Below are 24,249 nucleotides of genomic sequence, written 5' to 3'. Positions count from 1 at the left end.
ATCCTGGACGGAGCTGATGGAAGATCGGAGTGTTTATCCTGGTCGGAGCTGATGGAGGATCAGAGTCTTTATCCCGGATGGAGCTGATGGAGGATCAGTGAGTCCACGTCCTGAAGGGTTTCACGTTTTAGAATAAAACCCTGATGGAGGATCATAGTCTTTATCCTGGACGGAGCTGATGGAGGATCAGAGTCTTTATCCTGGACGGAGCTGATGGAGGATCAGAGACTTTATCCTGGACGGAGCTGATGGAGGATCAGAGACTTTATCCTGGACGGAGCTGATGGAGGATTGGAGTCTTTATCCTGGACGGAGCTGATGGAGGATCGGAGTCTTTATCCTGGACGGAGCTGATGGAGGATCGGAGTCTTTATCCTGGACGGAGCTGATGGAGGATCGGAGTCTTTATCCTGGATGGAGCTGATGGAGGATCAGTGAGTCCACGTCCTGAAGGGTTTCACGTTTTAGAGTAAAACCCTGATGGAGGAAGAGTCTGACAGGTGCGGTCGGTTATTCAGGAAGTTTCAGACGTTTCTCTTAAACATGAGATTAAACTGGATGAACAGATTTTAATAAACATTTAGGAGAAAGACTTTATCACGTGGGACCAAACACGGGATTCAGAATAAGTTTTATTCAAACAAAGCTTTTTAAAACAGATATATGCTGTTTAATAAAGTGCTGAAAAACTGGATTTAACATAAAAATACAGGATTTTACACAAATTCTGCTGATTTTTCCATCGATGACGTTTCTAAGTAAAATAGAAGTTATTAGAGCTAATGTTACATGTGATTGATGAAGCTCATCATTTATAGCCAACATATACCTGAAGACCGTCTCCATTAATGTTTAAAACAGTTTTACTCCACATATAATCCAGACTAGTTTAATATGGATTTAGTCCTTAGTTTTTACATCACTGTCTGGTCATTTTAATTATTTATACTTTAAAAAATTCTCATAATTTCAAAACCAGAAAAGTTAGAAATGATAAAGTATCTGTAAAAAAGTTCAGACTTTCTTTCTGAACTGATGTCCAGCAGGTGGACGGAGGGAAGGTGCTCATTGATGCCTCTGGATGAGAACGAGGAACGCTCCACCAGCAACCTGATTGGCCAGAAAGTGCTGATGCTTCAAAAACAATGGACATAAAAGTAAAGTGCAGAGTTTATTTAAAGGGAGACCCTCAGCAGAGCTGCTGCTTAGCAACATGACAGCATCTTTCTACTAACCAGTGCTGCCAACCTCTCAGTAAGGAAGGAAGCTATTGGCTCTCCTAAAAGTCACCAAGTGATGTCATCACCTGATTTAAATAATTAACCATCAACACTTATTGTAATGAATGTTATAAGTCAGAGGAATGATGTTATAGGAGACACTAACAGTTACTAAAAAACCATCTGAATTATGTTTAGAACTACAAACTTTCTTCTGTTGATTCTTTTCTAGTAAAAACACAATGAACACGCCTCCATCGACGTTTAATTCAGCATCATCTTCATCCTGCCTGAACTCTGAGATCTCTCCAGACTAAAAGACGTCTCATCTCAACTCCTTTCTTATCTCTCCGTCCCTTTCTCTCTTTCTTTTCTCTCTTCCTCCACCTACGTAACGCAGCTTTAAATTCCAACCCTACTCTTTAACCTGGTCGTGGGGCCAGAAAACATTTATTTAAAAGGCATATTTTGGCAGTTACTGACTAAAACTAAAGGTTTTACATCTGTCCCGCTCTGATACTGGGACGGAGCACTGCAGGACCCACTGCTTTAGGACAGAGGAGCTGGTCCATAGCGGTCCTCATTAAGATGAGGCTCTAAAAGTCAGAAAAGGCCACTATAAATATGGAAACAAAGTCTCTGAGCTTTAAACACTGGTACCAGCAGAAAGATTGGACTTTATGTAGATGACACCTTTTTATTTCTTTCTGCTGATTCTGGTCTGATATCTGAACTTATTGATCTGAAACCTGGAACTGATTCCTCATCTGGGGAACTGGTTCATATGGGGAACTGGTTCATCTTCTGGGGAACTGGTTCATCTTCTAGGGAACTGGTTCATCTTCTGGGGAACTGGTTCATTTTCTGGGGAACTGGTTCATCTTCTGGGGAACTGGTTCATGTTCTCTCTGTTTTCAGTAGAAACATCTGCAGCAGGGGATGTTTGGGTTTTAAAGACTCTCAGAGAGATGAGACATTTTACTACATCAGAGTTTAAATGTGTTCAACCTGCCGCCCTGAACATGATTCATCTTTGCAGAGCAGCTGGACATGAAAACAAGCAGGAGGAGAGATTAAATATCCTGGAACAGGCGTTGTTCAGGAGTGTGTTCAGGAGGAGCTGGTGGGCTGTTCTCTGAAGGTGGTTTAGATTTCCTGCAATACCTCACAGCAACAAAAACCCCACCAAGAAGCAGAAGGACAGCAGGAACTGATGCAGCAGCTTTAACTCCACCCTTTACTCCTCCTGTGTCTTCACCTCGTCCAAACTCAGCACGCGCATCAGTGAAAGCTGCAGGTGAGAAACAGGTGTGAGCGTCATGTGACGTGTTAGTGAACATGGCGGCTGCCGCTCAGCAGACAGAGCGGGTCCAGACGTCTCCACCCACCTGAGGCTGTGACGGTCAGGTTGATGGAGTGACTGACAACACTGAAGTTTCTCTCACTGCTTCCTGAGCTTCTGACTGTGATCAGACACTCATATGTTCCTGAATCAGTGATGCTGGTGTTCTGCAGGACCACAGAGACGTCTCCGTCCTCCACAGAGGAAGAGTCTCTCAGCTTCACTCGGCCTCTAAAAGACGGATGCTGGTAGCTTTCGTACGAGCGCTTTTCTCTGTAGAAGAAGACGTAATCCTCTGGGCTGAGATCAGACCTGGTCCACTCCAACATGAGGATTTCTGTGTTTCTGGGAGCCTGACACTGAAGAGGGACATTCTGTCCAGCTTCCACCTCCTGCTGATCTGAGACACAAGCAGAGAATCCAGAGACAGAAGTTAGAGACATGTCCATCCTCATCATGGAGGCTGGAGGCAGAGAAACACAGCAGCTCTGCAGCAAGTTGCTTCAGCTCCACAGTCGAAGGTCGAATCCTGGAAACAACAACAGCTTTCTGCATGAAGACAGAAGAAATTCACATTTGATCTTTTCTTCAGGAAAAACCCAGAAACAGTTCTGCTTCATGCTGCTGCTGCTGGCTTTTTATCTACGTTCCTTTCTGCATGTTTCTACATGTTACATTAAAACCTGCTGATCAGAAGCTTCCACACACAAGTTTTTACTCTTAAACACACTTTCTGTACATTTATAAAAACAGTTTGTCAGAAGAAAACTAAACATCTGGAAAGAAAGAAAAGAAAGAAGTTGGTTCTCAGACAGCTGACAGGGTTCATGTGTTGTTACTGTCAATAAGAAAAGAGAAAAATACATCTATACTTGTTTTTTCATGAGTCATAAAATCTGTCTGATCACAGCCTGTCTGCTCAACTCCACCTGACAACAGCCAACCAGCCAATCAGAAACAAGAACACACCCAAAATAAGCCATGACTGTTCATGTTTACATCAGAGGAACTTGTTATGAAACAAAAAACTAACAAACAAACAAACAAAAAAACAACAACTCTGGTTTATCTCTGGGATATTGACATTAAAACTGAATTGGATTCATCTTTGCAGAAAAATAACTTTATGGTTTCTGTTTCGTTTTCTCTGCAGAATATTTCTGTTTTTCATCATTTAGCAACAATACGTATTTATTTAGTGGCAGATTAGTAGATCCTTGTAAAAACCCTTCCTTGGATCAGAGGTGTGGGTCATCTGTTCAGCTTTGTTCCCTCAAACATGACAAACTGCAGCACGCAGGCTTTTTTACATTTTACTGAGTAAAATGACTCACGACCACTTCCTGACCGGAAACCAGCTCATTTCTGTCTATTCTCTCTTTTTCTCACACACTCACCTTGCAAAGCTGCAGCCACGCAGGAGAAGAGGAAGAAGAAACCACAAACGGGGGACATTTCTCTGGAAGTGAAGGTGGTTCCTGCTTGTTGTTTGCAGGAGGAGGAAGAGGAGGGACTGATGAAGAAAACACAGCTGCTTCAAACCAGAGCACGCGCAGAGATAAAATTCCTCACAAACATGGATAACTTTACTTTGTATGGGAGTGAAGTTCGGTAGACAGAGACGGGTTTGGGACGGTTCTGATCCAGATCTGAACCTGCGTGTCCTGTCCATCCACTCAGCTCATGTCCTCACATCCACGGTCCTCCTGCGGCTCTTCAGGTGGGTTTCAGGACATAACGTGGGGGGTCTGATCCTGTCCACTGGGTTTGTCTCCGTTTTCTGCCGCAGAAAGTCCAAACGATGCGGAACACGCGCATATTTACACCGTGGAAAAGCAGAAAGAAAGAAAACACGAGAAGAAACTCAGAAACAAGCCTCTGGCTTGTTCTGGTTCTTGTCTGCATGACTGAGAAGTGGAGGAGTGAATGAATGAAAGGGAAGATAAAGGTACAGAAACAGCCCATCTGAGCTGAGGAAGTCCAGGTGGACCTCAGTCCCCCCCACATGTGGAAGATCTGTATTCATAGGCACCGTCAAATCACAACAAATTCCTTGGAATGGAAGTTACTTGGCAATAAATCTGATTCTGATTCTGATTCTGATTCTGAAACTTTGGGCTAAAACCAGCTCCTAACCCGCTGGTTTAACTCGGTCAGAAATGTAGGACTTGTACAGTTTTCGCCTGAGATTTTTTTTTTAGAAAGCATGTGTGACTCTCTTATTTATAATGAGCCCAGATAAATAAATTCAGTCTTTAACTGTAATAAATGAACCTGAACAGACACATGATTGATGCTCTGACATGAGCTGGTGAGTAAGCTCCGCCCTCTGACATGTGTGTAAATGTGTGTGTTTGCTTTGGGACATCAGACTCCAGTGTTAGATGGTTAAAAAGTCCAGTGTTTACCACTGTGTGACACTATAATAACTTTATATGTGTGGTGTTGGTTTGGACTACTGATGGATATCAGAAATGGTGGCCTAGGTCACCCCTCTTCTGGTCTGGACTCTTCTAACATAATGTGTGACCCTCACATGGTCCGGATCACAGAGGTCACCGTTTCTGATGCATCACTGCGTAACTTTACTGTACCTGCATTATAATGAACTCAGACTTAAATAAAAGTGTTTTAAGACTTGGCTCGTAGCTGGAGAAATAAAAACATTAAAGATGACGAGCCTCAGAGTTTATTATTCATGGAGGTGTAGACCTGCTCAGAAGCTGCTTTCTATCAGATGTGTGGTTTAGATTTTTAGTCTCATCAGCAGAAACGAGTCGTCTCATGATCATGTGACCAGTCAGAGTCTGCATGGAGGAAAATGATGTTTCAGCTTATTTTAATCATTGTGAACTGCTGCTTGATGTTCAGCAGACGCAACTTGTAGAGAAATATGCTGAAAATGATGAAAGAGAAAAGTCTTTTAATGAGTTGTGGATGAAAGCGTGACGGGATTCTGCTAAAAGAACCAACACACGAGAAACGACCGCCTCTAAAACACGTCGAGCTGCATTTCCTGTGAGGACAAACCACAGCAGCTAAACTCTCCTATAGATGCAGGAAGGAGGTTGGTTCATCTGCTGGGGAACAAGAAAAACACCGTCTGCATCTCAGGAGCTGCAGTAAAATGAGGCGAACATCCCTCCTGCAGCTGCTCTGTAAGTACAACATGTTCATGCTCATATTTACAGCAGAGATGGAGCAGAGAGGCAGATCTTCCTGCTGCTCATAGCAGCACGGCAGAGTTTAGTTTGAGGGAAGAAACCACAGCAAAGACGAGCTCTTTGCATGTTTCTGGCAGCAGTTACACGCTCACATTTACATTTAAACTTCATTGAACTGTGGAAGAATCAGACTCGATGCTCAACCTCGCTGAGAAGCCTGAACAGGGTTGAACTTCCTCACATCCTGGCTGGAAAACATGGTGATTTCAGCCTTTTGAAGGAGAAACTTCTGTCCACTGATCCTCATATCTGCTGAAAAGCTACTGAGAATAACTTTATCTGCAGTAAAGTTTCTTTAAAAGCAGCCTTGTGTCTTTTCAGTGCTGACGTCGCTGCTCTGCTGCTCAACACACCGAGGTGAGTAAACGTTACACAGCTGCTAGCAGTGGGTTAGACCCCCTTTAACCTTCAGACCAGCCTTAACCCAGGATGGATCCATGTTCTCATGATGTTTCCACCAAATTCTGAGCCTAGCATCTGAATGTGGAGCTGAAATGGAGACTCATCAGACCAGCAACGTTCCTCCATCTTCTATTGTCCAGTGTTGGTGAGTGTGTGTGAATTGTAGCCTCAGGTTCCTGTTCTTATCTAGCAGGAGACACCCGGTGTGTCTTCTGCTGCATCCTGGTCCAAACAACTGCTGCTCGCTGGATATTTTCTCTTCTTCAGACCATTCTCTGGAAACCCTGGAGATGGTTGAGGGTGAAAATCCCAGGAAATACTCAGACCAGCAACCATGCCACGTTAAAGTCACGGTGTCCTCTGGGAACTCCTGAGGTGGGTCTTTAGGAGTATTGAGTACCGGACCATCTGATAGAACCATCTGGTCCCTGTACAACTGGTGTCAGAGCTTGGTCCACATTGCCAGAAGGGATTTATTTCTGGTGAGGGCTGGACTCCTCCTCAGCTGCGCTTTGCCACAGATTCTGTTCATAACTTTCATGGACAGAATTACAGACTCAGACGAGGTGTTTATGTGGTCCAGCGTGGTGGACTCAGGACTAGGGCTCTGCTGTTTGCAGATGATGCAGCACCTTCAATCCTGAGACCGTGATCCTCACCTGGAAAAAGGTGGAGTGTTTTCTTCGGGTCAGGAATGAGATCCTGCTCCAAGTGGAGGAGTTCACGTATCTCAGGGTCTTGTTTACAACTTAGGAAAGGATGAAGAAGGCGATGAGGTGGACTCTGCATTGGTCTGTCAGTGAGGATGGAGCTGAGCTGAAAGAAGCTCTGGATTTACCAGCTGATCTACGTTCCCACCCTCACTGATGGACACCAGCTGTGGGTAGCGAGCAGAAGGACGAGGTCGTGAATACAAGGGGCCGGAATGAGTTTCCTCTGCAGGGTGTCTGGGCTCTTCCTTACAGATAGGGTAAGAAACCTGGTCATCTGGGAGGAGATCAGGGTAGAACTGTTGCTCCTCCACATCCAGAGGAGCCAGAGGAGGTGGATCGGGTATCTAGGATCTCAGGCTGCCTCCCTGGTGCTGTTTTCCAGGCACATCCCTCCAGGAGGAAGCCCTGGGGAAGACACTGGAGGGACTATGTCTCTCAGACGGCCTGGAGACGCCTCAGGATTCCCCAGATGAGCTGGAAGAAGAGAGTCTGGAGTTCCCTGATAAAGAAGCTGCACCCAGCCCCAGAAACGTGGTAGAAATGGAAGCATGGACTTTACAGCTTATATCCAACACCTGGCTCCGGAAGTTCAGCTTGAATCTGTGTTTTTATATCAGAATCAGATCTTGTTTTTCTTTCAAGGCCTTGAACAGGATCCTTGAATTACAGCACTGGTCCTGCTGGGTTTAGCAGTTAGTGGGATTATGCATCAGCCTTTAATGCCTGATATTAACACAGAAATGAGGTTAAATGAAGGAAATATAAAACATGTTTCCAGTTTACATCATGAATGAAATCACCAGTAAAACATTTGGTTTAGTTCTGCAGCTTCAGTGTGTTTACTTTAAATAAAGCAGGAAGACGAGGCAGAGGCAGGCTGGATGGTGTGATCAGTGTCACCGTGCAGCTGAGTCATGCAGCAGTTTGCAGAGTTTACCACCAGCTAACACCCTGGTTGAAAGACACTTTATCTGCTGGACCCCTGCTGGTTGCTCCACCCTAAAACCTTACAGCTGTGTATGATTCTTTCTTTTTAAAGAAAATGTAAATTCTCCGCAGCTCGTCTGACCATCAGTCCCAGCAGGTCTCAGGTTTTTACCAGAGACTCTGTGTCTCTGGTCTGTGAGGACGACAGCTCTGCTGGATGGACGGTGAGGAGAAACACTACCACAGAGACCAGGACTCAGTGTGGATCTGAGTGGGGAGAAGCAGCTGGTTCCTCCTGTAACATCAGCTACATGTTCCTAAGAGACTCTGGAGTTTACTGGTGTGAGTCCAGAGAGGGAGCAACCAGTAACAGCATCACCCTCACTGTCACTGGTAAGATCAGACTGTGGAGTTAGTGGTGATGAAGCTGTGTGGAAATGGATGAAATGCTGTAGTTTGTCTCTGTGTTGAGGTGGATCAGTGATCCTGCAGAGTCCTGTCCTCCCTGTGATGGAGGGAGATGACCTCACTCTGAGCTGTCAATCAAAGTCTCCCTCCAACCTCCCAGCTGCTTTCTATAAAGATGGCTCCCTCATCAGGACTGAGTCTACAGGTAACATGACCCTCCACCATGTTACCAGGTCTGATGAAGGTCTCTACAGGTGTAACATCAGCAGTCATGGAGAGTCTCCACCCAGCTGGATCTCTGTCACAGGTGAGGAGCTTCACTCTCATTTCATGGTTTCATCCAGAACATCTCAGTAATGACCTCATTATCTGTGTTTCATTTTAGCAAAACCCACCACCACATCTCCACCAGTATCCATTCCTCCATCATCTATATCTCTACCAGGTTCAACTCCTCCTCCATCATCTACATCTCCTCCTCTCCTCTATGTGTGGATATGTGTTGGTTTTGTGGTTCTGCTGGTGTTACTGGTTCTGCTGGTGTTACTGGTTCTGCTGGTGTTACTGGTTCTGCTGTGTAGACGACGTGTTGACAGGAAACCTGAAGGTGAGACAAACATCTGGATATAAAACTTTCAGACTCCATCTTTCAGAAGTTCACGTAGAAGTTTATCAATGATTTAATGTTAAATCGAGTTAAAACGTCTATCAGACACATTCTGCTCTCATTCTGCTTCCTTCCAGCTGCTGGAGATGATGACATCACATACAGTGACCTCAACATATTACATCATCACCAACAGCCAATCAGATGCAGCAAAGGTAACATATGTCTTTGTGTGGCCCAGCATCTCTTAACACTTAGGGACTCATGAACACTCATATAGTCAGGTGTGTAGGTCTGGTATTGTCCAGAGCCAGGAGTAAATCAGGACTTCCCCGGAGACAGACTCTATATAGCAGGGGTGTCCAAGTCCGGTCCTCGAGATCTACCATCCTGCAACTTTTAGATGCAACCCTTCTGCAACACACCTGAATCAAATGACTGGCTTGTTACCAGGCCTCTGCTTGAAGTATTGAAGGTATGAATGGATTCTAGGATGGAGGAGCAGATCAGAGTGAAACATGTCCTGTTTCCTCAGCAGATGGAGGTAAAAGTCTGAACTGACTGCCAGCTGATAAAAAATGTTTTATCTGAGTGTACAGAGTTAAAAGCAGAAGAAAAGTCAACAAATAAAAACCGTGTGTGTGTGTGTGTGTGTGTGTGTGTGTGTGTGTGTGTGTGTGTGTGCTGCGTCCAGTTGTTTGGTGACCATGTCTAAAAGTGTGAGACTCGCATCTTCTACACCGTTTAGCCTCATATGCTAACTGAAGGGGACGTGAGACAGAATGTTGGACAGGAAGTCACACACCACCCGGTCCATACAGACCACCGAGGCCGGGGCCACTGGTCTGTAGTCTTTCAACTCCTTTAGGAGGGTCTTTTGGGGGACTGGGTGGATGTTGGACATCTCCCACTGGTTGGAGGCAGACCCCACTGACAGTGGACTAACACCACAGCATTGTTATCCTCACACATGTAGTTCTACACTTGGTTTCTTTCCTAAGATAAAGAGAGAGAGAAAGAAATAATAAAGGTTATTTTATATAAGCAACATAGATTCAGTAAAGTGAAGTAAATCCCACAATCTTATTAATGGTTAATAAAGCTCATTACCAAACTACCACCAGGCTTTTCCACCAACTCTCATCTGGCCACTCTTGTTCATGGATGTCCAGCTCCAGTCCTGCAGGCTTTAGATGTTTCCCGCTCCAACACACCTGATTCAAATTAAACGTATCTCCTCCAGCTTGTTGTCATGTGCCAAAAGCTGCAGGACAACGGCCCTCAAGGACCGACTCTGGACAGCTGTCCTGCAAAGGCAGTGAGGTCTGGACAGGCGACCACGGCAGGTTTCCTCCATCATGAAGTTTAGATCCTGACATGTTTTAAAGTCCAGACAGACACACATGAGGAAAATTCTACTTCCTGTAACCTGTCTGGTCTCAGATCCTCTTTTTGTTTCAGTGGAGTGTGTTCAGATCCAGGATCTGCTTAGAACTGCAGCATGTGAACTCTGGTTTCAGCAGACAGGATCAATACTTGCAGCAGTGAGGACAGAAGTAACAGGACACAAAGCATTCTGGGAGTTGTAGGATTTTCATCTTTAGATGTTTTCTGGCTTTTCTCTGGTTAAAGATGGTTGTTACATCACACAGTCCAGTTTAATATTTCCATCGTTCTTCATCTGTTATTAAACACGTGGTTTACGTTTCATTTCTCTGAATTGTGTTGATAACAATCATTGTTGTCACTTTACAAGTTTCCACAGTAGCTGGTGTGTGTTGGTAGATGAAGGTGGGTTTTGTACTGAGTGTTTTCATCCTGTGGTTGTTCTGTAACGGACTCTAACAGCTCTGTGGTCGTCCAGCTTCCTGTTTCTGATGAAAACATGTCAGCTGGATGTGGCCACATGTTTCTCTGCAGGACTGTTAGTGGAAAGAAGTTTCTACACTAAGATTAAAGTCTGCTGAAGCAGTTTATACTTCACTGTTTAATGAAACATCATCATCATCATGCTGTAAATGCTTCCTGTCCAGATGTTCCTGCAGCATCTGTATGAGCTGCTCTGAGATCAGCTGATCTACCTGCTGTCATCACATTCATGTCTTTCATTCTGCAGAGACACAACCAGCTGCTGTCTACTCTGACGTGAGGACAGGAGACGTCACTTATGGACCAATAGTCATCAGAGACAGTAAAGACAGATCAGCTCAGAGAGGTACAGCTGCTCCTCTTCCTCTCCTCTTCATCACATCAGGATTCAGAATCCAGTTTAACTCTGAACAGTAAACCAGTCACAACTGGATGCAGAGAAAAGACCTCAAGGAGCCAGAACATGATGTCTTAATTCATAGATTAAAAATATATAAAATATAGATCTAGGGTAAAGGTTTTACTGGTTTCAGCCTCTCTAACTGAGCTTTGATAATTTTAATGGTGTTTGTGAAGCAGAGTAACACCTTCCTGCTGATGCAGCTGGTCAGAATTCACACCTCTGTGTGGTCGGCTTTAGATGGAGACTGAACAACAGAACTGAGCAACTTGGTTGTGTTTTCCTGTTTTCACATGAAAAACCACCGGTTATATTAAGCTTCCTGTTAACAGAAGAAGAAAAAACAACGAAAGCTGCTGTTTCTGCACTTCTGATTGACCTAATTGTAAATAAGATGAAGAGAAAGACTTAATGTCTGTTTCTGACATACTAGAGGTGTTTCATGCTGCAGGGAGAGAAGCAGCTGCTGTCTACTCTGACGTGAGGACAGGAGACGTCACTTATGGACAAGTAAAGATCAGAAGCAACAGAACATAGGTACAACTCCTCCTCTTCATCTTCATCATGTTTCAGTCTCTCCTTCCTGAAGGTTAGCTGTAAAAACACATCAGGGTCGGAGATGCTCCAAGAGGAACTTCAAATCCTGTTAAGGCTTTTTTATATATTTACACACACACACACACACACACGCATACACACACACACACACACACACACACACACACACACACACACACACACACACAATATATATATATATTAGTGCTGGGCAACATTTAATCGTATTGTTATGCACAAAATGTCTCTTTCCTTTAAAAAAAGGCCTACAGCTATAAAAAGAAAATGCAGTAAATTTTGGTTTATAAACATCAGGGGTCTCCAACCTGCAGCTCTGGAGCTCCAAGTGTCTCTCTGGACCTTCCACAATGCCTCTAAATATGTGGCTAAAATATTTTTTTAAATCCATCTTTCTTGTCATTAGGTTGGAAACCAGGGACTTTTTTTTTTTAACATAATTTTCCACAAATATCTACATTACTTAGAGGAAAGTCTGTTTATCCTCTTTTTTTAAATAAAGGTTTATGTTTTTGTTTATTTTAAAACCTAAAAAGAATTAAAAATGCGTTTCTTTAAAAATAACAAACATCCTATGGTGGCTCTTCATTAAAAATATACATTAAGTTTCCTTTTTGAAAAGGTCTCGTTACATTTGCGTCTCTAAAGGAGTTTTATTTAGCTGGCTGAGGGAAAAATGGCTCTTTGGATTGGAAAGGCTGCAGACCCCTGCACTAAACACATAAACAGGTTTAGCAGCAGTTTTCTCTTTAAACACCAACAGTTAAAATATTTCTTCATATATATTTATAAAATTAAATATTTATGAGAAAGAAGGATGAAATGTTCAGGATTTACTAACTAAAAGGTAAAAAGTCAGCAGGATGGGTTTAAAGCTGTGAAGCTGCTTCCTTCTAAACACAGAAGGAACAATATGTGATGAATATCAGCATCAGGTGAACAGACAGAAAGCAGGATGAGAATCTCACAGCTTCTAGATGGTGAGGAGAGAGAAATATTCACAATATGCACAATAACTTCCATCCATGCACCTTCAGTGCTTCATTATTCAGGTTTTCATTCTTAGCTTGACTGTTTAGCTTCACCTCTGCACCTGCAGCCTCCCTATGAGGCCCCTTTTTGTGTGAGGAGCATGTTGGTGACAGAAGGTGACTCTGGGTCCGCTGTTACTGGAACAAGTGGACAAGCGTTTATAATAACCTTAACCTCTGCCATTAAGTTCGTCAGAACTTCATGAGTGAGACGTATAGGTCCAGATTAGAGAAACAAGCCATCCAAGATTCTGTGTGCGACCAATCATTCTCTCCCATGAACCTCCCATGTGGGAAGAATGTGGTGAATTGAAAGTCCATGTGCAGCCCTCAGAGCCAAGATAACCTTGTACCTCAGGATCTTCAGATCTCCAACTCTCTGCAGGCTCCAATAAAGTTAGTCCCTCTATCAGAGCAAGGATCTTTGGAGGGCCCTCGAACAGTAAAGAACCTTCTCAACAAGTTAATGTAACTGGAGTTTATGAGTTTATGACGAATGAAACATCCATAAATCAGGCTAGAGATTACTTTTCTCACTCCCAGAATCCACACACCAGCAGAGCAAAGCGTGCCCTCAGTGAGTTGTCGACCTTGGTGAGCAACCTCTTGGTGGTAATGCTCTACAAGCAATGTTGACACATGATGTTTCTTGGGAAGTATGACTGGGTGTTTCTCGTCATATGAAAAGTCTGTGGCAGAAATTCTGCCGCCAACTCTCAACAACCCGTCGTGTTGAATGAAGGGAGAACATGGTTGTTGGGGCGCTTTTCTGAGGAACGGAGGTCCAAAAAACCAGTTTGTCTGCAGAAGAAGGCTCACTGTTATTGGTTTTCTAGCAATGTCAACAGGGTTCTGTTCTGTTGATATGTGGTGCCACTGCGAGGGTGTAGTCGATTTCCTGATTCGTGAAACTCAGTTAGCTACATAGACATAGAACCGTCGGGTTGTGTTATAGATGTATCCTAAGACAATCCTACTGTAGCATTAGGCCCCAAGACCGTGGTATCACCCAGAGTCTGCTCTTCCTATCTACATGTTTTACGACCCTGAGGAAATTCCTGTCCACCACCAGATGGACAATTGTTGACCTAACACTGAGATCCCAGCCTACACGAACTTTGCATTCAGAGGAGACTTGATTGGCCATCCGACCTGAAAACTCTAACTCATTAACTTCAAAAAGAAGAAACACTCTTAAGCTGAGTTAATTCAGGGCCGAGTGTCAACCGTACCAGGGAACATCTCAAACCTTTTGGTGATTAACAACATTTAAGGCTCTCTTCCCCAGACATTCGCACATGTAAATCAACCTGAGATGGACCTTAAGACGCCAGACCACATTCTTTACACAGATGGACTTTATCAAGAAGTGTCAGAAATAACAACCCTTTTCTTACAGGACTGTTTAACCTATAGTCTTCAAACTGCCTTTAATGTTTGAATTTTGGTAATAATGAATGTTTAAAATGATCCCACATCTTAGGAAAGTACAAATGGTAACTTTGAATGGATTCTCTGCGATGTACCGTCACAAAGTTACAATTCAAGGGATTCTTACCACGGACCAACATCTCCTCCTGCTGGCCGTTTTAAGGTTTGCTATCAGGATCATAAACCAAACTTTAAACAGTTTACAGAAACTTTTATCCATAAATATCCAGAACAGAACGGATAGTGTGTGATTGGAAATATGAACTTCATTTACAGGTAACGGATTGCCAAAGTATATCTGCGTTTTATTAATGAAATAGTATAAATGTGTTTATATCTCATGTATAATTAACCGCCTGTAATAATTAATTAGTTAATAAGTTGTGTGTGTTTATCTTTCAAAGAGGATATTCATCTGTTTTATGAAATGTGTTTTACAGTGTACTTTCTGTTTGAACTGGCATATGGGAAAATAAGTTTATTCTTACATAGACAGTTATTAAACGTCTAGTCCTTTGTATGTAAATTAAGCTCAACCGCGCCATTATTCTACACTGCGATTGGCCTAACCACGCCAAACCCCGCCTTAGCCAGAGAATATTACCAGAAACTCACAGATTTTAATTTAGAGAAAGAGAGAGTTAAGAAGAAGAAAGAAAGAGGAGAAGCGGGAAAGAATAGGTACCTATTAAAACAGATCTGTACGAGAAACAAATCCATGGAATAAGTCTTAGAACGTTCAACTTCGTTTTGTCTTTTGTTCGTGTTATTCATTAATGTTTTTGATCACTTTTGCTCAAAGCAGCCAAACCCGTTGCTACGCAACCAAGATATACAACTTTTATATCCAGCGCGAGAGATATCCCCACTTGTTACATTTTTAGTTGTTTTCCTTTTTGAGAAGAACTTTGGAGAAGCCAGTCCAAAGTTCAGTTTTTCAGAGCCAATCTCTGCCAGAAGCATTCTGGCCCATAACGCTCAATTGTGGACAATTCCAACAACAAGGCTCTGATTACGGTTCCAAGCCTCTGGAACCACACCAGCTAATTGCCACCGCTGTGCCAGTGGAGCGTGGGAATCAACCCGGTTCGTCTTGGAAGCTGAACCCAACCATTGTGGACGGGCTGTCTTTTGCCGGGTACCAGACGACATCAGGGACACTTCCACCTTGACGCCGTATCGAACCCCGCTTGTAGGCCCTACTGCCTGCTCCAAGTAAGACCGAACCGAGCCTCCAACTGGGTCTAGCTGGTGTCTTTGAAACGTTGAATATTATTCACTCTCCACTCCAAATTCATTTAGTCATTCCTTTAATTCAATTGACTATTCTAAATTGTCTTCCTATATTCCCGTCTACTTCGCTAGGTTCCGACTAGGATTAAAGGTTACTCATTAGTTAATTTTCCCATATTCAAAACTGTGTAAGATACAGATATCAATTTCTTTATAATCCCTGATTTAATTTGATTGCCTTCTTTACCCTTGTTTATTTCATTGTACTGTTCTTTCTACTGTCTTTTAAGCTGGTTTACCCTCCCGGCGCAACAGAAGGCCGGCAGTGTCTCTAAAGCGATATTGATCATTTCATAATTTCTGACATTGATTTATCCTTGCTGTTAATTGATTATTGATGGTAATAAATTGTTACATTTTGAAAGTTAGATTCGTTTCCGTGGTTAATTTTGGATGGAATCAAGGTCCCTTCAGACGTTGAATTCGCCACTTCAGATATAGGATTTAGACTGAATTAAAATCAATTTTATTGCAACCCTGCTCACGGTTTTCTCTTCTGGATTATTCAATTATTATACAGAAGAGTGGTGCCCTAATTCGAGGAAAATCACAGTTATAATTTTAATTGGTTTGATATTAATTTCTGCCGTCGAGGTTTATATTAATATCGAGGCATAACGCTACACTACTGTCTGTGTAATAGTCAATGGATTGAAATCCAAAGTCCATTTCCTGACAAATGAGCTCAGCCACCTCTACAGCCATCACACACACACACACACACACACACACACACACACACACACACACACACACACACACACACACGCACATATATATATATATATATATATATGTATATAATTTATTTCTTTTCCTTCTTTCTTTTCCTCGTCATTAGGTTAGAAAATAACGAATTTCCTATAATCAATATTTATCAAAAATTATAAGTTGTCTTTTTTTCTGAAGGTCTCGTAACATTTGTTCCTCTAAACGAGTTTTATTTAGCTGGCTGAAGGAAAAATGGCTTTTTGGATAGTGAAGGTTGCAGATAATGTGCTAGAGTGAACAGTACATGGTGGTTAATGTGATGTCAGTGCAGCAATGGTGAAAACATCTGCAGTTGTGTTGCAGGAACACTCATAATCTGAATGTTCATTTGAATGTGTTCATGGATGAAACTGGTCATCAGCACCTCCATATAGACTGGGATACCTTATCAAACCTCTGCAGAGGACTGAACTGGGAAAAGATGCTCCCTTTCCATATCTCAGTAGGTACGTCCATTTTAAACACCAGAGTCCTGCATGATCCTGTTGGACAGCCTGAACGTTTGCTGTTCATAGATGGAGGAGAGAGTTCTTGTCGACTGTCCAATGATCTTAAAGCAGACTCTGGCAGTGTCCTGTAGGCGGTTTCTGTTTTGTAGGCAGATGGAGTGGAACCAGCAGGTTATGGAGAATGTGGTGATGCTTTAAATGAAAGAGTAATAGAAATTTAGCATGATGTTTTTATTGACTCTAAAGGAATTGAGTTTCCTTAGGAGATACTGCTGCTGGTGGCATTTCTGAAGGATCTCCTCTGTGTTAGAGGAGAATTTGTAGCCTGTTTGCTATGTTAGACTACGCATCCGTAAGCTCTCTGGAAACGTACCAAATTACACTCGTAAAGGACGCAGAAGACGGATGAAATGCTCTGTATCCATCTTTAGCGCAGGAATCTTCACATCTGGGCTTCTTGGGTCAGTGTCCTGCAGGTTTTTACTGTTTACCTTCTCCAACGTGCCTGACTCAAATTAAATGGATCCAACAACCTATCAAATTCTGCACAGAAACTCATTCATTTGAGTCAGGTGCGTTGGAGCAGGGAAACATGGAAAACATGCAGGACTGGGGCCCAAGAGGTCCGGATTGGATGCCTGAAGTAGGGCCTAAATGGACCTTAAGTTATTGGTTCTTGTCCGGTGTTTACATTTTTGCACGGCTCTGTGCCGCACACTGTAACCAGCCCAGTTGTTTTCAGTGTTCTCCTCCAACACATCTGTTTTTGTCCTCCTCCAACACATCTGTTTTTGTCCTCCTCCAACACATCTGTTTCTGTCCTCCTCCAACACATCTGTTTTTGTCCTCCTCCAACACATCTGTTTCTGTCCTCCTCCAACACATCTGTTTTTGTCCTCCTCCAACACATCTGTTTTTGTCCTCCTCCAACCCATCTGTTTTTCCTTCTAAACATGATTTCATTTAAATTTCTGTCTTCATTTCAATGCACTTCATTCAGGCAGCAGCTTGTAAATGACACCACCAAGACTAAAGCTCTTTGTGCTGCTCTTATGCAGGAAAAGTGCTTTATAAATAAAGTTTCATTTGACTTAATAAAGCAAACATGTAGCCAGTGGATGAATGATACGTCATTGAGTAGTGTTGATGGGAAATATGGTCTTCAACACCCACTAACATGAAGTGTTGTTGTCAGCTATGATAATTTATCCTCTTGTAAGATATTATGGTCTGTCATATGAATACTTTCAGGTTAACAAAGATGCAACAGACTGAACCTGAAAAGCCAAATAAAATGAGGACATGAGAGCGAGGTGTGATCCAGTCAGACAGACACAAAACAGGAAGGCCTTTGTTGTGAAAACTTGTGGTTTCATGCAGCTCTGGCTCAGTTTTAACCCAATAATGCCCGAGTCAAGAAATAATGGGCAGAAACAACTGCTAATCCAGCTAACATCTGTTAATCTGGCATCATCTTCATCCCATCTCTTCCCGGAGATCTCCCTTAATGACAGCTAATCTACTACTATTGCTACAGACTGGTTTACACTGGGAATAAAAACTCTAGCTGCTACAAACTGGTTTATACTGGGAATAAAAACTCTAGCTGCTACGGACTGGTTTATACTGGGAATAAAAACTCTAGCTGCTACAGACTGGTTTATACTGGGATTAAAAGCTCCAGCAGCTACAGACTGGTTTATACTGGGATTAAAAGCTCCAGCAGCTAAAGACTGGTTTAAACTGGGAATAAAAACTCTAGCTGCTACAGACTGGTTTATACTGGGATTAAAAGCTCCAGCAGCTACAGACTGGTTTATACTGGGATTAAAAGCTCCAGCTGCTACAGACTGGTTTATACTGGGATTAAAAGCTCTAGCTGCTACAGACTGGTTTATACTGGGATTAAAAGCTCTAGATACTACAGACTGGTTTATACTGGAATTAAAAGCTCTAGATACTACAGACTGGTTTATACTGGGATTAAAAGCTCTAGATACTACAGACTGGTTTATACTGGAATTAAAAGCTCCAGCTTCTACAGACTGGTTTATACTGGGATTAAAAGCTCCAGCACCTACAGACTGGTTTATACTGGGAATAAAAACTCTAGCTGCTACAGACTGGTTTATACTGGGATTAAAAGCTCCAGCAGCTACAGACTGGTTTATACTGGGATTAAAAGCTCCAGCAGCTACAGACTGGTTTATACTGGGATTAAAAGCTCCAGCTGCTACAGACTGGTTTATACTGGGATTAAAAGCTCCAGCAGCTACAGACTGGTTTATACTGGGATTAAAAGCTCCAGCTGCTACAGACTGGTTTATACTGGGATTAAAAGCTCTAGATACTACAGACTGGTTTATACTGGAATTAAAAGCTCTAGATACTACAGACTGGTTTATACTGGGATTAAAAGCTCTAGATACTACAGACTGGTTTATACTGGAATTAAAAGCTCCAGCTTCTACAGACTGGTTTATACTGGGATTAAAAGCTCCAGCAGCTACAGACTGGTTTATACTGGGATTAAAAGCTCCAGCAGCTACAGACTGGTTTATACTGGGATTAAAAGCTCCAGCTGCTACAGACTGGTTTATACTGGGATTAAAAGCTCCAGCAGCTACAGACTGGTTTATACTGGGATTAAAAGCTCCAGCTGCTACAGACTGGTTTATACTGGGATTAAAAGCTCTAGATACTACAGACTGGTTTATACTGGAATTAAAAGCTCTAGATACTACAGACTGGTTTATACTGGAATTAAAAGCTCCAGCTTCTACAGACTGGTTTATACTGGGATTAAAAGCTCCAGCACCTACAGACTGGTTTATACTGGGAATAAAAACTCTAGCTGCTACAGACTGGTTTATACTGGGATTAAAAGCTCCAGCAGCTACAGACTGGTTTATACTGGGATTAAAAGCTCTAGATACTACAGACTGGTTTATACTGGGATTAAAAGCTCTAGATACTACAGACTGGTTTATACTGGAATTAAAAGCTCCAGCTTCTACAGACTGGTTTATACTGGGATTAAAAGCTCCAGCACCTACAGACTGGTTTATACTGGGAATAAAAACTCTAGCTGCTACAGACTGGTTTATACTGGGATTAAAAGCTCCAGCAGCTACAGACTGGTTTATACTGGGATTAAAAGCTCCAGCAGCTACAGACTGGTTTATACTGGGAATAAAAACTCTAGCTGCTACAGACTGGTTTATACTGGGATTAAAAGCTCCAGCAGCTACAGACTGGTTTATACTGGGATAAAAAGCTCCAGCTGCTACAGACTGGTTTATACTGGGATTAAAAGCTCTAGTTGCTACAGACTGGTTTATACTGGAATTAAAAGCTCTAGATACTACAGACTGGTTTATACTGGTATTCAAAGCTCTTGCAGCTACAGACTGGTTTATACTGGAATTAAAAGCTCCAGCAGCTACAGACTGGTTTATACTGGGATTAAAAGCTCCAGCACCTACAGACTGGTTTATACTGGGAATAAAAACTCTAGCTGCTACAGACTGGTTTATACTGGGATTAAAAGCTCCAGCAGCTTCAGACTGGTTTATACTGGGATTAAAAGCTCCAGCAGCTACAGACTGGTTTATACTGGGAATAAAAATTCTAGCTGCTACAGACTGGTTCATACTGGGATTAAAAGCTCCAGCAGCTACAGACTGGTTCATACTGGGATTAAAAGCTCCAGCTGCTACAGACTGGTTTATACTGGTATTCAAAGCTCTTGCAGCTACAGACTGGTTTATACTGGAATTAAAAGCTCCAGCAGCTACAGACTGGTTTATACTGGGATCAAAAGCTCCAGCAGCTACATACTGGTTTTTACTGGGATCAAAAGCTCCAGCTGCTACAGAATGGTTTATTCTGGGATTAAAAGCTCTAGCTGCTACAGACTGGTTTATACTGGAATTAAAAGCTCTAGCAGCTACAGACTGGTTTATACTGGGATTAAAAGCTCCAGCAGCTACAGACTGGTTTATACTGGGATTAAAAGCTCCAGCTGCTACCGACTGGTTTATACTGGGATTAAAAGCTCCAGCTGCTACAGACTGGTTTATACTGGAATTAAAAGCCCTAGCTGCTACAGACTGGTTTATACTGGTATTAAAAGCTCTAGCTGCTACAGACTGGTTTATACTGGGATTAAAAGCTCCAGCAGCTACAGACTGGTTTATACTGGGATTAAAAGCTCCAGCTTCTACAGACTGGTTTATACTGGGATTAAAAGCTCCAGCATCCACACACTGGTTTATACTGGAATTAAAAGCTCTAGCTGCTACAGACTGGTTTATACTGGGATTAAAAGCTCTAGCTGTTACAGGCTGGTTTATACTGGAATTAAAAGCTCTAGCTTCTACAGGTTGGTTTATACTGGGATTAAAAGCTCTAGATACTACAGACTGGTTTATACCGGAATTAAAAGCTCCAGCAGCTACAGACTGGTTTATACTGGGATTAAAAGCTGTAGCAGCTACAGACTGGTTTATACTGGAATTAAAAGCTCTAGCTGCTACAGACTGGTTTATACTGGGATTAAAAGCTCCAGCAGCTACACAGTGGTTTATACTGGGATTAAAAGCTCTAGCTGCTATAGACTGGTTTATACTGGGATTAAAAGCTGCTACAGACTGGTTTATACTGGGATTAAAAGCTCCAGCAGCTACAGACTGGTTTATACTGGGATTAAAAGCTCCAGCAGCTACAGACTGGTTTATACTGGGATTAAAATCTCTAGATACTACAGACTGGTTTATACCGGAATTAAAAGCTCCAGCTGCTACAGACTGGTTTATACTGGGATTAAAAGCTCTAGCTGGTACAGACTGGTTTATACTGGGATTAAAAGCTCTAGCAGCTACAAACTGGTTTATACTGGGAATAAAAGCTCCAGCAGCTACAGACTGGTTTATACTGGGATTAAAAGCTCCAGCAGCTACACAGTGGTTTATACTGGGAATAAAAACTCTAGCTGCTACAGACTGGTTTGTACTGGGAATAAAAACTCTAGCTGCTCCAGAGTGGTTTATACTGGGATTAAAAGCTCTAGCAGCTACAGACTGGTTTATACTGGGATTAAAAGCTCTAGCTGCTACAGACTGGTTTATACTGGGATTAAAAGCTCTAGCTGCTACAGACTGGTTTATACTGGAATTAAAAGCTCTAGCTGGTACACACTGGTTTATACTGGGATTAAAAGCTCCAGCAGCTACAGACTGGTTTATACTGGAATTAAAAGCTCTAGCTGCTACAGACTGGTTTATACTGGTATTAAAAGCTCTAGCTGCTACAGACTGGTTTATACTGGGATTAAAAGCTCCAGCAGCTACAGACTGGTTTATACTGGGATTAAAAGCTCCAGCTTCTACAGACTGGTTTATACTGGGATTAAAAGCTCCAGCATCTACACACTGGTTTATACTGGAATTAAAAGCTCTAGCTGCTACAGACTGGTTTATACTGGGATTAAAAGCTCTAGCTGTTACAGGCTGGTTTATACTGGAATTAAAAGCTCTAGATACTACAGACTGGTTTATACCGGAATTAAAAGCTCCAGCAGCTACAGACTGGTTTATACTGGGATTAAAAGCTGTAGCAGCTACAGACTGGTTTATACTGGGATTAAAAGCTGTAGCAGCTACAGACTGGTTTATACTGGAATTAAAAGCTCTAGCTGCTACAGACTGGTTTATACTGGGATTAAAAGCTCCAGCAGCTACACAGTGGTTTATACTGGGATTAAAAGCTCTAGCTGCTATAGACTGGTTTATACTGGGATTAAAAGCTGCTACAGACTGGTTTATACTGGGATTAAAAGCTCCAGCAGCTACAGACTGGTTTATACTGGGATTAAAAGCTCCAGCAGCTACAGACTGGTTTATACTGGGATTAAAAGCTCTAGCTTCTACAGGTTGGTTTATACTGGGATTAAAAGCTCTAGATACTACAGACTGGTTTATACCGGAATTAAAAGCTCCAGCTGCTACAGACTGGTTTATACTGGGATTAAAAGCTCTAGCTGGTACAGACTGGTTTATACTGGGATTAAAAGCTCTAGCAGCTACAAACTGGTTTATGCTGGAATTAAAAGCTCCAGCAGCTACAGACTGGTTTATACTGGAATTAAAAGCTCCAGCTGCTACAGACTGGTTTATACTGGGAATAAAAGCTCCAGCAGCTACAGACTGGTTTATACTGGGATTAAAAGCTCCAGCAGCTACACAGTGGTTTATACTGGGAATAAAATCTCTAGCTGCTACAGACTGGTTTGTACTGGGAATAAAAACTCTAGCTGCTCCAAACTGGTTTATACTGGAATTAAAAGCTCCAGCAGCTACAGACTGGTTTATACTGGGATTAAAAGCTCTAGCTACTACAGACTGGTTTATACTAGGGTTAAAAGCTCCAGCAGCCACAGACTGGTTTATACTGGGATTAAAAGCTCTAGCTGCTACAGACTGGTTTATACTGGAATTAAAAGCTCTAGCAGCTACAGACTGGTTTATACTGGGATTAAAAGCTCCAGCAGCTACAGACTGGATTATACTGGGAATAAAAACTCTAGCTGCTACAGACTGGTTTATACTGGGAATAAAAACTCTAGCTGCTACAGACTGGTTTATACTGGGATTAAACGCTCCAGCAGCTACAGACTGGTTTATACTGGGATTAAAAGCTCCAGCTGCTACAGACTGGTTTATACTGGGATTAAAAGCTCCAGCAGCTACAGACTGGTTTATACTGGGATTAAAATCTCCAGCTGCTACAGACTGGTTTATACTGGGATTAAAAGCTCCAGCATCTACAGACTGGTTTATACTGGGATTAAAAGCTCTAGCTGCTAAACAGTGGTTTATACTGGAATTAAAAGCTCTAGCAGCTACAGACTGGTTTATACTGGGATTAAAAGCTCCAGCAGCTACACACTGGTTTATACTGGGAATAAAAACTCTAGCTGCTACAGACTGGTTTATACTGGGAATAAAAGGTCTAGCTGCTACAGACTGGTTTATACTGGGATTAAAAGGTCTAGCAGCTACAGACTGGTTTATACTGGGATTAAAAGCTCCAGCAGCTACAGACTGGTTTATACTGGTATTAAAAGCTCTAGCTGCTACAGACTGGTTTATACTGTGATTAAAAGCTCCAGCTGCTACAGACTGGTTTATACTGGTATTAAAAGCTCTAGCTGCTACAGACTAGTTTATACTGGGATTAAAAGCTCCAGCAGCTACAGACTGGTTTATACTGGGATTAAAAGGTCTAGCTGCTACAGACTGGTTTATACTGGGATTAAAAGCTCCAGCTGCTACAGACTGGTTTATACTGGGATTAAAAGCTCTAGCTGCTACAGACTGGTTTATACTGGTATTAAAAGCTCTAGCTGCTACAGACTGGTTTATACTGTGATTAAAAGCTCCAGCTGCTACAGACTGGTTTATACTGGGATTAAAAGCTCTAGCTGCTACAGACTGGTTTATACTGGTATTAAAAGCTCCAGCTTCTACAGACTGGTTTATACTGGGATAAAAAGCTCCAGCAGCTACACACTGGTTTATACTGGG

The 24,249-nt window shown here is 42.4% G+C and overlaps 3 protein-coding genes across 5 annotated transcripts in view; 1 reads left to right on the top strand and 2 right to left on the bottom strand.

Annotated features, from left to right (window-relative positions):
* The window catches only part of LOC121640417, a 1,195,287-nt gene that overhangs the window by 32,805 nt on the left and 1,138,233 nt on the right, over positions 1-24,249 (bottom strand). The gene's annotated exons all lie outside the window — the stretch shown is intronic.
* The window catches only part of LOC121640516 (coxsackievirus and adenovirus receptor homolog), a 187,897-nt gene continuing 164,260 nt past the window's right edge, over positions 613-24,249 (bottom strand). The window contains exons 1-3 of one of the 2 annotated variants that reach the window (XM_041986336.1): positions 3,960-4,085; positions 2,609-2,962; positions 613-2,511 (exon numbers count right to left, since the gene is read on the bottom strand). In XM_041986336.1, coding sequence (XP_041842270.1) covers positions 2,294-2,511; positions 2,609-2,962; positions 3,960-4,017 — 630 coding nt within the window. In that variant the 5' untranslated portion in view covers positions 4,018-4,085 and the 3' untranslated portion in view covers positions 613-2,293. Of the gene's footprint in view, positions 2,512-2,608; positions 2,963-3,959; positions 4,086-24,249 lie in introns of those variants that run through there. The other variant, XM_041986333.1, reaches the window with a different exon arrangement.
* Positions 5,675-24,249, top strand: part of LOC121640461 (low affinity immunoglobulin gamma Fc region receptor III-like) — a 29,133-nt gene continuing 10,558 nt past the window's right edge. Inside the window, exons 1-8 of one of the 2 annotated variants that reach the window (XM_041986231.1) lie at positions 5,675-5,720; positions 6,108-6,143; positions 7,961-8,221; positions 8,301-8,543; positions 8,622-8,843; positions 8,981-9,058; positions 10,960-11,058; positions 11,564-11,649. In XM_041986231.1, the coding sequence (XP_041842165.1) occupies positions 5,690-5,720; positions 6,108-6,143; positions 7,961-8,221; positions 8,301-8,543; positions 8,622-8,843; positions 8,981-9,058; positions 10,960-11,058; positions 11,564-11,649 (1,056 nt within the window). In that variant the 5' untranslated portion in view covers positions 5,675-5,689. Of the gene's footprint in view, positions 5,721-5,750; positions 5,987-6,107; positions 6,144-7,960; positions 8,222-8,300; positions 8,544-8,621; positions 8,844-8,980; positions 9,059-10,959; positions 11,059-11,563; positions 11,650-24,249 lie in introns of those variants that run through there. The other variant, XM_041986230.1, reaches the window with a different exon arrangement.

The sequence above is a fragment of the Melanotaenia boesemani genome, chromosome 5, assembly GCF_017639745.1.
Source record: "Melanotaenia boesemani isolate fMelBoe1 chromosome 5, fMelBoe1.pri, whole genome shotgun sequence".
NCBI classification, from domain to species: domain Eukaryota; kingdom Metazoa; phylum Chordata; class Actinopteri; order Atheriniformes; family Melanotaeniidae; genus Melanotaenia; species Melanotaenia boesemani.
The sequence above is the reverse complement of the archived record's forward strand: the minus strand, read 5'-3'. Positions and strand labels throughout refer to the sequence as shown.